Source organism: Myxine glutinosa, chromosome 4, assembly GCF_964187855.1.
Source record: "Myxine glutinosa chromosome 4, kmMyxGlut1.1, whole genome shotgun sequence".
NCBI lineage: Eukaryota > Metazoa > Chordata > Myxini > Myxiniformes > Myxinidae > Myxine > Myxine glutinosa.
This window is the reverse complement of record NC_136264.1, coordinates 37,688,209-37,702,085: the sequence shown is the minus strand read 5'-3', so window position 1 is coordinate 37,702,085 and position 13,877 is coordinate 37,688,209. Positions and strand designations below refer to the sequence as shown.

At 41.8% G+C, this 13,877-nt stretch overlaps 1 protein-coding gene across 1 annotated transcript in view; it reads right to left on the bottom strand.

Moving 5' to 3' along the window:
- STAB2 (stabilin 2) overlaps positions 1-13,877 on the bottom strand; it is a 290,004-nt gene that overhangs the window by 177,325 nt on the left and 98,802 nt on the right. Inside the window, exons 26-29 of the mRNA XM_078775203.1 lie at positions 11,705-11,800; positions 7,899-7,994; positions 6,481-6,528; positions 6,183-6,319 (exon numbers count right to left, since the gene is read on the bottom strand). Coding sequence (XP_078631329.1) covers positions 6,183-6,319; positions 6,481-6,528; positions 7,899-7,994; positions 11,705-11,800 — 377 coding nt within the window. The remainder of the gene's footprint in view (positions 1-6,182; positions 6,320-6,480; positions 6,529-7,898; positions 7,995-11,704; positions 11,801-13,877) is intronic.

Here is a 13,877-nt window from a genome sequence, read left to right as displayed (position 1 = left end):
TTCAGAAAGTATTCACACCCCTTGACTTTTTTCACAATTTATTGTGTTACACCTTGAATCTAAAATAGATTGAATTGAGATGTTGTTGTTGTTTTTTTGTTTTGTTTTTTTTTACAAAGTTTTTACAAAATAATTAAAAATGAAAAGATGAAATGTTTAGAGTAATTAAGTATTCAAATCCTTTGCTATGAAACTCCAAATTGAGCTCAGGTGCATTCAATTCCCTTTGATCATCCTTGAAATGTCTCCACAACTTGATTGGAGTCCACCTGTGGCCAATTAGATAGATTGAGCATGATTTAGAAAGAAACACACCTTTCTATATAAGGTCCCACAGTTGACAGTACATGTCAGAGCAGAAACTCTTCAATAAAGTCCAAGGAAATGTCTGTAGAATTCTGAGATAGAATTGTGAGGAGGCATAGATCTTGGGGAGGGGATAAAACAATTTTTAGAGTGCTTAAAGTTCCCAAAAGCACAGTGAGCTCCGTAATTATGAAATCAAAAGAATATGGAACTACTCAGACTCTTCCTAGAGCTGGTCATCCAACAAAACTAAGCAACCTTACCAAAAGCAACAAAACTAAGCAACCAACCAAAAGGTCCCCCTGTGCTGTCATTTCCTTCGTGGTCCCCCTGTACTGTCTTTCCCTCACGGTCCCCCTGTGCTGTCTTTCCCTCGCAGTCCCCCTGTACTGTCTTTCCCTCGTGGTCCTCCGTGGTCCCCCTGTGCTGTCTTTCCCTCGTGGTCCCCCTGTACTGTCTTTCCCTCGCGGTCCCCCTGTACTGTCTTTCCCTCACGGTCCCCCTGTACTGTCTTTCCCTCGCGGTCCCCCTGTACTGTCTTTCCCTCGCGGTCCCCCTGTACTGTCTTTCCCTCACGGTCCCCCTGTACTGTCTTTCCCTCACGGTTCCCCTGTGCTGTCTTTCCCTCGTGGTCCCCCCTGTACTGTCTTTCCCTCATGGTCCCCCTGTACTGTCTTTTCCTCGCGGTCCCCCTGTACTGTCTTTCCCTCGCGGTCCCCCTGTACTGTCTTTCCCTCGCGGTCCCCCTGTACTGTCTTTCCCTCATGGTCCCCCTGTACTGTCTTTCCCTCGTGGTCCCCCTGTACTGTCTTTCCCTCACGGTCCCCCTGTGCTGTCTTTCCCTCGTGGTCCCCCTGTACTGTCTTTCCCTCACGGTCCCCCTGTACTGTCTTTCCCTCGCGGTCCCCCTGTACTGTCTTTCCCTCACGGTCCCCCTGTACTGTCTTTCCCTCGTGGTCCCCCTGTACTGTCTTTCCCTCGTGGTCCCCCTGTACTGTTTTTCCCTCGCGGTCCCCCTGTGCTGTCTTTCCCTCGTGGTCCCCCTGTACTGTCTTTCCCTTGTGGTCCCCTGTGCTGTCTTTCCCTCGTGGTCCCCCTGTGCTGTCTTTCCCTCGTGGTCCCCCTGTGCTGTCTTTCCCTCGTGGTCCCCCTGTACTGTCTTTCCCTCGCGGTTGTCAGCTCTTTCACGAGCCTCGATTCAGTATACAAAAAAAAAAAAAAAAAAAAAAAAAAACCTGGCAAGAAGGATCTTGATCAGGGAGGTGACCAACAACCCAATGACCACTCTGACAGAACTACAGTTCCTTGGTTGAGAAGGGAGAACCTGCTGGAAGGACAACAGTCTCTGCAGCACTTCACAAATCTAGGCTTTATTGGAGAGTGGCCAGACGTAAGCCACTTTTGAGAAAAAGGCACATGACAGCACACCTGGAGTTTGCAAAAGGGCACCTGAAAGACTAAGTGCATGAGGCAAAATATTCTGTTGTCTGAAGAGATGAAAATTGATCTCTTTGGCCTGAATGCAAAGTGCTACATCTGGCAGAAACCGAGCACAGCTCATCATCCATCCAACACTATGCCTACAGTGGAGCATTGCTGTGGCAGCATCATGCTATGGGGATGCTTTCCAGTGGCAGGAACTGTAAGACTTGTAAAGATAGAGGGAACATTGAATGGAGCCAAATACAGGCAAATCCTTGAGGATAACCTGCTTCAGAGTGCAAAAGGCCTTAGACTGCGGTGAAAATTTACGTTCCACCAGTACAATGACCCCAATAATACAGCCAAAGGAACACTGGAATGGCTTCAGAGGAAGAATGTGAAAGTCCTCGAGTGGCCCAGCCAAAGCCCAGACTTGAATCCAATTGAGAAGAAATCTGTGGAAACATTTGAAGATTGCTGTTCACCGATGCTCCCCATCGAACTTGACAGAGCTTGAGCAAATCTGCAAGGAAGCATAGGAGAAACTCCACAAATCCAGATCTGCAAAGCTGATACAGACAACCCCAAGAAGAGTTGAAGCTGTAATGACTGCCAAAGGCAGTATGCTAATACTACGGAGTATTGTCTCAGGGGGTTGAATACTTATGTAAATTAGATATTTCTGTATTTCATTTTCCATTGATTTGCAAAAAATTCTAAAACAATTCCACTTTGACATTATGGAGTATTATGTGTAGATCAGTGACAAAAAAATCTCAATTTAATTCCTTTTTAACTTCAGGCTGTAACACAACAAAATGTGAAAAATGTCTTGGGGTGTGAATACTTTCTGATGGCACTGTGTATGTGTTTATGTATGGATATATATATATATATATATATATATATATATATATATATCTATCTATGTATGTATGTATATATATATATATATATATATATACATATATATATATATATATATATACATATATATATATAGATATATATATATATATATATATATATATATATATATATATATATATATATATATATATATATATATATATATATATACTGTATATATATATATCGATACATATACATATACCACACACACACACACACACACACACACACACACACACACACACACACACACACACACACACACACACACACACAGTTCAAAAAGGACCCGGACACAAAAAAGTTGTTAATATATTTAGAACCGCAAATGATGCAACGATACCATTTGGGTTACATGATGGAGAAACACAATGTTTTGTGCACACCATCATTACACTTCAATGTGAGCTCCGTTTGTCACGTGCATGACATCAAGGCGATACATGAGTTCTTGCTATGTCGGCTCTGCATGTTTGCATGCATCAGTGTGCATGGAGCTGTGATCCAGAATGAAGATCCTGCAGATTAGTCACTTTGGTGTTGAAGACACCATCTTTGACAAACCCCCATTAAACCACCAGACCTGAAAATAAAGAAAACTTTGAGCTTCAATATCATATAATACTGTCGTGCAACTCCGATTAACATTAGAGTTGCGGATAGCCTAAGCGGTCTGATTCGGAGGCAACTACCCAAACACGGATTCGGCTATGGCCACGCGGGAGGAAGAAGGGAAATGGAGGCTGCGGCCAAAGCACTTAACTGCAGCATGCCGGCGTAGCTCCGGTCCTGTGAGAGGAAATTAACTCAAGTGGCACAGGTTTGAATGGGAAAGGAAAATAATACAAGGGTTTATTGGGAAAAGCAAGGACAGGAAAAGCACGCCCTGGTAAATCTAATAGTAATATCCCAATCAGGACGTCCCCACTCACACTTCAGATACAAACGAAGGGCTGCGAACTAAAGAAAACAAACACGTTCGTTGTCTAAATTGTAATCGTGGCTGCAGCCTTATTTCGTCTTGTCGTCTTGTCCATCCAATCTCCGCTGCACACCACGAGGTCCCTTGCTCCAGCGCCCCAGCACCGCGAAGGCCCGGGCCAGCACCCGCTCCAGGCTCCTCGTCGACCCCCACGAGGTCTGTGCACCAAAGGTCCAACACAGGGCTGCACGAAGCAAGCGAACTCCACTCGGGCTCGGACTCACAAGCCAACTCTCAAGCCAACCAGGGCCAGGACTCTCTCAACTCGGGATCGCACCGGGACTGTACTCAACCCAACGCCAACTCCTCTGGCCTGCACTGCGCACGAACTCAACTCTCCAACTCGTGACTCGAACTCAACTCCTGTGCACACGAACTCCTGACTGCCCGAAATGGCGTCCGGCCCCCGTTAATATCCCTGGCCAGTGACGTCAGCATTGGCGCACTGTCCTGCCAATCAGAGCCTCCGCCGGCTCGTCTAGGGGCACGCCCACTGCGCCACTCACTCCACTCCCGTCCCCTATTCCTTGGTCACAGCACGTGCTATGCGAGGCGGGTAGGCCTCTCGGAGGTGCAAATGGTGGCGGCCGTGTGGCGGTGTTCTGGCCTGATTTCTTCCTAAGTCATGTCAGGAGGGAAGGGCGTCATTTAGTGTTGTACTAAAGGAATCCTAACCAATGTCTATGTGGTCTGCAGTGCCATAAGGGACAAAGGTTTGGCTAACAGGTGAGACATACAAGGGCTCTACTTATTAACCCCTACACTACCTATCACCCGAATCTCCTGGTAGATCCACAGTTATACACCTTGACCGACAAAACGCCTAAACACACAGAACTTATTACAGGTAGATTCCCTATCGCGACAGTCAAAGCATGTTACCTACTCAGATCTACTCTGCTCTACATATATCACTACCCAAATTCGTAACAATACAAAGGGTATCGTTGTTTCATTTGTGGTACTAAATATATTAACAAGCAAATTTGCCCAGATATTTTTGGAACACCAAAGGCCTAATCACCGAGACATGGCTTGAGTTAATGAACTCTTGAAATTATCAACTGGTTGTACCACAAAACAAGGCTGTTAATTTATTAATTTAGAGCTTTAACGGGATACTCTATGTGGAAGAGAATAAATCTGAGAATGGATAATCTATATTAAAGTAAGTCTGTGTACGGACTCACACACTCTAACAGACAGTCCCTTCAGGAACGGGTTAGCCAAAATGTTAGAAACTGTGAGCCATTGTGGAACTACTTGGGCTGGCAGGATAGTCTAGACTCTAGACTCTAGAGGTAGAGGACAAGCCTCTGTGATGTCTAGCCTAGGTTTAAATCTCGGCATAGCTATAAGCTGTCACCCTGGCTTTCAAATGCAGGGCGATTCATCAATGTGTGTGCCCACCTTCTAATAGACCCTCTAGTAGACGTTAAACCGGATGTCCTATCCTCCAGCATTCGTTGGTGGATGTTAAAGATCCCACGGTGTGCTTAATGAAAAGTAGGTGAGATTTAGCAAGAATCCTGGCTAAATCACAAATTCCTATTCTAATCTACAACGGGGCACTGTATCAGCAGCAAAGTCATACTCCCAGCAAATGATGCAAACCACAGCCACATGCTGCATACAAAAGAAGAAGAAGCAGAAGACTGAACTATTACACATCAGGTAGAAAAGCTTTTATACATACATACATTCGCCAATACAACAAATGCACCCAACCAACACATCCACGAAACCAACACATCCGCCAAACCAACACATCTGCCAAACCAACACATGCACCAAACCAACACATCCGCCAAACCAACACATCCGCCAAACTAACACATCCGCCAAACTAACACATCCGCCAAACCTAAACATCCGCCAAACCAACATATCCCCCAAACCAACACATCCGCCAAACCAACACATCCGCCAAACCAACACATCCGCCAAACCAACACATCCGCCAAACCAACACATCCGCCAAACCATCACATCCACAAAACCTAAACATCCGCCAAACCAACATATCCGCCAAACCAATACATCCGCCAATACAACACATCCGCCAAACCAACACATCCGCCAATACAACACATCCGCCAAACCAACACATCCGCCAAACCAATACATCCGCCAAACCAATACATCCGCCAAACCAACACATCCGCCAAACCAACACATCCACCAAACCAACACATCCGCCAATACAACACATCCGCCAAACCAATACATCCGCCAATACAACACATCCGCCAAACCAACACATCCGCCAAACCAACACATCCGCCAAACCAACACATCCGCCAAACCAATACATCCGCCAAACCAACACATCCGCCAAACCAACACATCCGCCAAACTAACACATCCACCAAACCATCACATCCACAAAACCTAAACATCCGCCAAACCAACACATCCGCCAAACCAACACATCCACCAAACCAACACATCCGAGTCCAAGACGCCAATTGTATTCATATTATGGTTGAGAGATTTTTATTGAGTTAAACTATTTAAGGATAATTTATTCAATAGATAATATTGGTAAACAAAGACATACTTAATAATATAAGGCAATTTGGATTTTTCCATCCAGAAGGTGTCGTCATCCTTTGAAATGCCCTTTAAGGCTGCATTTGATGGAAGCAGTACTGTGAAATTGGAGGAAGATGTAAGCAGGGATTTCAAAGAAGCATCCTGAGAAAAAGAGATGTGTACAACCCAGTATAGATAATATAAAGAAACGAATGAATTTTAGAACAAATCATGTGTAAAACATGTCATTCATCAATGAAAGAAAATAATTATGGAAGTGATTTCAAAGTTAATTTATTTTTTTAAAAAGTGAAATATCTTACAGTTATCAGTGCGCTGGCATCTCGAAATTCCTCATGAGATATTAATTCCTGTGAACAGCAGCACAAGACATTCCCTTTTTGCACTCGACCATCAGACTTAAACATTGGACTTTACGTGGCTAATATTGAGCAAACATTTGCTCTGAGGCTAAGAAGTGTCATTTAATGGTGGGTAATGCAAATATCCTCCCCTCCCTCCCCCCATTCCCTCACACAATGTTCTTCCTGGCAGAGTTCACTCAGTGATATCACTTTAAAAAATTGCAAATATGATTCTAATCAGGATGTGTTGTCTGCCAAGTATATGAAGTAAAAGCCGTTTATAATCACATTTCAATACATCAAAAAGTCGCTCAGAGTCAGCCATATTTGTCTTCTTCTTCTTTATTTGAACTCCACACTTGCCTGCCTCAGTTGAGATTTTTTTTTTTTTAATTCAGAATGACAAGGGGGTAGTTTAACGGAGAGAAGGGTGTGGGTATTTGGGGAGTTAGGATAGAATAAAAAATTGTTTGGGTTAAGAAATAGTAGTTAAGAGAAGGGAATGAACGGGCGTATATACAGAATGGAGGACAAGGGTGGGCCGAAAAGTTGCCATTTTAATGCAAGTCATGAATTCATGACGTTTGTAAATGTAAAGGGGGGCAGACTTATTCTGCCTCCTTTTTACTGCATCAAATCAGCCCGGTGTTGGCTTAACGGTTAGGGTGCGGCTTGGGATCCTCGGTTCAAATCCCTGTCGATCGCTGATTTAACGCGAGGGGGGTTGACTCAGCCTGTCATCCTTCCGAGGTCGGCAAATTGAGTACCAGTTCACTGGTAATTCCCTGTGTGTCGCAAGAGGCGACTAACAGGGTTGGCAGCAGGAGGGGAATCTGGCTGAACATATATATCTTCAAAAAGGGGACCACGATGCCCGAAAAAGCCCAACCCCTGCTCTGCGGGGAAAAATGGCCTCTAAAGGTGGTTCTTTACTTATACAATTCACTTTTTTTTTTACTTCAATAACACAATTCAAAAAACTAGTATGTCATTCGGAAGAGCGCAATTTCACCAAGTTTTGTCATAATCGGTCCACAACTTTTTGAAATATCATGCTATATATCATTTTTGGTCCCATCTCTTAATGGTGACGAATCACTGAAAAATTAAAAAAAATTCTCGTATCCGCATCCGGATTCGAATTATCACCAAAATTTAATAAATCCTTCTTTATCTCACACACAACCTGTTCACTAAGTTTCGTCCAAAATCCGTCCACAACTTTTTGAGATCTCCGATTCACAGACAAACAGACAGGGGTAAAACATAATCTCCATTCACCTTAGGTGGCAGAGGTAATAAAATGTACAAAATAGCATCAGTTTTGGGAAGCAAATAACATACTATTTATTATAGCTCTAAATATCTTGCCTCACCGTCATCAAGTTCCCGAAACACACAACACCGTTGCCACCATAACCTATTGGACAGGTGCAATGCCGCATGGGGAGACCCAAGCTCTTGCATGTCGCCTGCAACAGAGCATGGTTATAACCATTTGATATGTTCGTTATTCATGTTTAATTTGTGCAAAAAGAAACATGATGGACCACAATACACAACAGGACACAGGCTGGAGGAATCTCACGTTTAAAGGATCCGCACGGGCTATTTTCTTTGCAAAGGTATCAGGTTTTATCTCACAGTTGAGATAATTGCAAAATTCAACAAATGACAAAGTTGGCCATTATTATAAGCCAATACGTGAACAATTAATTTCAAATTGTTACGAGAAAAGTGCACTTCAGCTTTAAAGATTGAAAGATTCCTGTAAATATCTCCAAAATATTTCTCTTAAAATACCATGATGGCTTCATTTGTTTTCCTCCATTTTCCACTTTTGAGCAATGATGCCATCTCATGCAAGGACAAATATTAACTGCCACTTTTTGTTTTCCTCCATTAACCACATTTTTCTCCATTAACCACATTTTTCTCCATCAACCACCATTGAGGACACACAGCCACATTTTAAATAATTAACAAATATTAACTGCAGGCGTCAAAAATCCTACATAAATGCAGCCATTGGGCCTTGGAGGCCCAACGGATTTATTTGTGTAATGGTTTTTTTGTTGTTTTTTAAATGGTTTTTTTTTTTCATATCCTTTTTCAATCCAAATCGATGCTCATGGATGTGTATTTGCTCAGAAAATGTGAATCATTGATCCTATTCTTTGGAAGAATCCCATACAAGTAATTAAACCTTTTTTTTTCTTGCAAATTTTGTTTTTTGTTCTTGGTTTAAAAACTTTTTTCTCTAAAAAGTTGAGGCTCATGGCAGAGTATTTGCTCAAAAATATGATTCACTGATCCTTTTATTTCGAATGTATATGACCACAACTATCAAAAATCCTACACCAATGCAGCCATTGGGCCTGGGAGGCCCCACAAATGTATTCGTGTAATGTTTTTTTTTGTTTTTTAAAATCTTTTATAGATTTTTGTTCTTTCATATCCTTTTTCAATCCAAGTCGATGTTCATGGATGTGTATTTGCTCAGAAGATGTGAATCATTGATCCTATTATTTGGAAGAATCCCAACTTTTTATTATAATAGAGCAAATGTATATGGTTATGTATGTCGTTATGTCGCTATGTATGTATGTTTAGATGCGACGAAAACGTCTTCTTCATCTTCAAATAAAATTACCACCCTCTTAATTGCGTTAAGACTGCTGAGACCCCTCAGACCTTTGATGACCCTTTAATTCCCCCAAGACCCTTCAGACCACCAAGACCCCTGAAGACCCGAAATACCCTGAAGACCCAAAATACCCCGAATACCCAAAACACCCCGAAGACCCAAAACACCCCGAAGACCCAAAACACCACGAAGACCCAAAACACCCCGAAGACCCAAAACACCCCGAAGACCCAAAACACCCCGAAGACCCAAAACACCCTGAAGACCCAAAACACCCCGAAGACCCAAAACATCCCAAAGACCCAAAACACCCCAAAGACCCAAAACACCCCAAAGACCCAAAACACCCCAAAGACCCAAAACACCCCAAAGACCCAAAACACCCCAAAGACCCAAAACACCCCAAAGACCCAAAACATCCCAAAGACCCAAAACACCCTGAAGACCAAAAATACCCTGAAGACCCAAAACACCCCAAATACCCAAAAGACCAAAAAGACCCTGAAGACCCAAAACACCCCAAATACCCAAAAGACCCTGAAGACCAAAAAGACCCTGAAGACCAAAAGACCCCGGAGACCCAAAAGACCCAAAAGACCCCAAAGACCAAAAATGCCCTGAAGTCCCAAAAGACCCTGAAGACCCAAAAGCCTCTGAAGACACAAAAGACCCTGAAGACCCAAAACACCTCAAAGACCTAAAATACCCTTAAAGGCCCAGAGGATCCAAAAGACCCTGAAGACCCAAATGGCCCTGAAGACCCAAAACACCATGAAACCCAAAAGACACCGACATGGTCAAAAATGCCTCCCCTTCTGAAACGACATGTGGTGAGGCGCGTGGAGCGCGCCGAGTCACGCTAGTACAAGTAATGAATTTTTTTTTTTTCCAAAAACAACAACAAACAATTTGGGGGGTTTTCAACTTTTGTTTCTCCAAAAAGTTGAGGCTCATGGAGGAGTATTTGCTCAAAAAAATATGATTCACTGATCCTTTTATTTAGAATGTATATGTCCACAACATTGTCAAAACCCTACACCAATGCAGTCCTGGGAGGCCCGGGCATTTTATTTACTTATTATGATTGTGTGTAATGTCTAATGTGTAATTTGTAATGTGTAATGTGTAATGTGCAACGTGTTACGGGTAATGTGTAATGTGTTAATAATGAAGGTTTTACCTCGAATCTGAATGAAATATTAATATATTTATTCCATCGAATTATTTATATCCAAGTTATAGGAGCATACAAGAAGGCTCATGCAAAGCAAAAAAATTATAATAACATGGATATAACACAAGAAAAGTTATGAGGTGCCTCTAATGCCCCAGGCCTGCATTAATGCTATGAATGAAGAATGAAGCTTTTCTCATGAACCTGAATTAAAATTTTCATATTTTTGTCACTGAATTATTTGTAACCAGGTGATCGGAGCATATAATCAGGCTCATATCAAGAAAATAATGATATAACATAGTAGTACAACAACATTTATGCCTGGTCTCTAAGCCCCTGGCCTGCATTTGTGTCGCATTTTAGGGTTATAAGTGAAGAATGAAGATTTTCCCATGATCCTGAATGAATTTTTATTTTCATTTATGCCACTGAATTTTGTGTGACAATATGAAAGTTGGTGAAAATGAGGCTCATTCCAAAAAAATTTGTACAGCAGAGTTTTTGCAACAAAAAAAATATTGTGACCTCCGAGGCCCAATCACTGCATCCAAGGGTTAAAAGGCCTTTCCTTGTACTCAACTCAGATATATTTCACATAGAACTTAACAATATCCCTTTTGTATAGAAAGGTGTAAACAATTAAGTCAGATTTCCTCATTAACTTGATTAATGATTCAAAGTAGCGACTTGTTAGCATTTTGTAGTCAATATCATTCACATTCTACCAAGGTCACTTTCAAACCCATCCAAAACAAAAAGGAAATTACATTCTGCTCGACATTTAAATATCTGCAACAAAAAGGCGTTGGTTTTGCAAGTGCTGATCAGTAAATCAATGGCCTGACATTAAAAAAAAAAGATGATTGCATTTACAAACTTACAAGAGTTTTTGAATTTCTCAAACATACTGTAGTCTGGACAATTTAAGTGAACAATCAAACCTTATGTCAGTTCTGGAAATTCAAACTTGTGCGACAGATGTGCTCATTAACTATTGGAAAAAGTTTGAGGCAGAATTTGTGGATTTCCCTGCAAAATGTTTTTCCTTATACATGCGTTGAGCTCTTGTAAGATTGACATATTTTTTTTTTAATGTTGAATGAATGAAGCATACTGAACATGTTCCAAATAAAATCCATCTTATACCTTTCACATATCTGTTGTATATGCATCAAATAAACTGGAAGTAAAGGTTGATTATTGAGTCAAGTTGTTATACTCGTAATTGTAACCTCTGCAAAAATGACAAGGTATTCTAAAGATAGATAAAAATAAATCAGCAAATTCCAAATTAAAGAATAAAAATCAGCAAATATTAAAATGACAAAAGACCTTCTTTTTCAGTCACATTTCCTCACCAGCAAGTGGCAGCCTCCATTGTTTTCCAGACAGAGGTCAATGGGATTACAGTCTATCCCATCTCCTCGATAACCGGTGGAGCACATGCATTCACTCTGCAGATATGCAAGTGCAAAATTCATTATTAATCAACCCAATCGTGATTGTATTACACTATTACATGGTTCTTTGCACTTTGGGTTACAATACTATTGGCACGTTTTAGAAGTTGCTAGAAATAATTAGATTTCAAGCAGGTGATTCTCCTTTACTTTGGAATAATTGAACTCACCTGTGGTGAGTTGCAGGTGCCTGCAATATAAAAATTACTCATTCAACCAGTTTGAATAGAGAAAAGGAGTCATTCTGCTGTTTTGTGTCACTGTGTGTACCGTAATTAGCATTGAGAAAAGAAAGAAAAGCAGAGAATTATCTGAGGTGGATAGACATAAGATTGTAGCCAAGCATGGACAATCTCAAGGCTACTAGTCCATCTCCAGAGAACTTGATGTTCCTGTGTCCACCGTATGCAATGTTATCATTATCAGGAAGTATTAGTATTAGGCCCATGGCACTGTAGCCACCCTCCCGGAACGTGGCCGCAAGATAAATCTTGATCGAAGATTGCAGCGTAGGTTTGTTCGATTGGTAGAGAAAGCACCTCAATCAACTGACAAACTGATTGAAGTTGACCTTCAGACACAAGGTATGCCAGTTTCAACTCACACCATCCGTCGCCAACTCAATGAAAGGGGGTTCTATGGTAGGAGCCCACTGCTGAGAGAGAGACATAAAAAAGCCTGACTGGTGTTTGCCCAAACACACCTGAATGAGCCAAAATCCTTCTGGGAGAATGTCCTGTGGACAGATGAGACCAAATTAGAGCTTTTTTGGAAAAGCACATCATATCTATGTTTACAGAAAACAAAATGAAGGCTTCAAAAAAAGAACACCTTCTCAACAGTCAAACATGGAGGAGGTTCAGTGATGTTTTGGGGTTGCTGTGCTGCCTCTGAATGCCTTGAATGTGTGCATGGCATCATGAAATCAGGAGATAACCAAGGCATTTTGGAGCACAATGTTCAACTCAGTGTCAGAAATCTGGGTCTCCATCAAAGGTCATTGGTCTTGCAGCAGGACAATGACCCCAAACACAATTCAAAAAGCACCCAGGAATGGTTCAAGACAAAACACTGGACTGTTGTGAAGTGGCCAGCAAACTTTACAGGATGGACGTCGAAGAAAGCGCCAGTGAAGGGAATGGCTCTTGTTGCTGTTCAAAATGATGCCTTGGATACTTCATCCTCATCTAATAATGGTTGCTTGCCCCCATATGATTCCCAATTGTCCGTGCACACCCCTTCCCTACTGCTCCCTTCTGATGCTTTTGATGCTTTTGATGATTTTGCTGATTTTGACGATTGTGATGATTTCTTACAAAATCCCCTGCGGGTGCAGGAATTGTCTGTTCCTGTTTCTTCCTATGTATTACAAGCTCTCAGTGCGAGTCTAATCCCCATTGATCTAGCTTCAGGTCTGGCTGCCAAAGGAGAGCAGTTACAACTACAACATGGAGACTCAGAGAAAGGAGAGGGTGGCCACGAGGGCCTGATAGGTGACAATCTCCCACCGTTAAATTAAGCATTGTAGCCTGTAGGTGTAGCTTTTGTCCCCGGTTTTCCATAGTCTTGCGTTCTCAGTCCAAAGATTGGGGTTGACGAAGGCAAGAGGCCTACGCCGGGTCAAGGGTGAGCTGGAATTCTGTTACTCTTTCATCAGGGTGGACCTTTAATCGATTCACCGACATAGTCACGTGAAAAAGTAAGTACACCCCATGTAAAGTTTTGACTTTTTCAACATATTTCAACATACATATATTTGATCTTCATTTCAACAATATTGATAGATAAAGGTGATACAATATAACAAATATCATGAAACATTTACATTTTGTAGTCTGTTGTATAATTTAAATAAACATCAATGCAAATTTCGCATGTGGAAAAAGTAAGTACACCCCTAAATTTATCACTACTTCAAATACCTAAAATTAGAATCAGGTGCACCAGCTCAGGTGCAAATGATTAGAACATCATTGGAGAGGATCTTGTAGGAACCTGTCTTATTTAAACCTCAGACATTTAGTTTGGTTTGCTCTTTGTTGTTGAAGTGTGTGGCGTCACAATGCCTAGA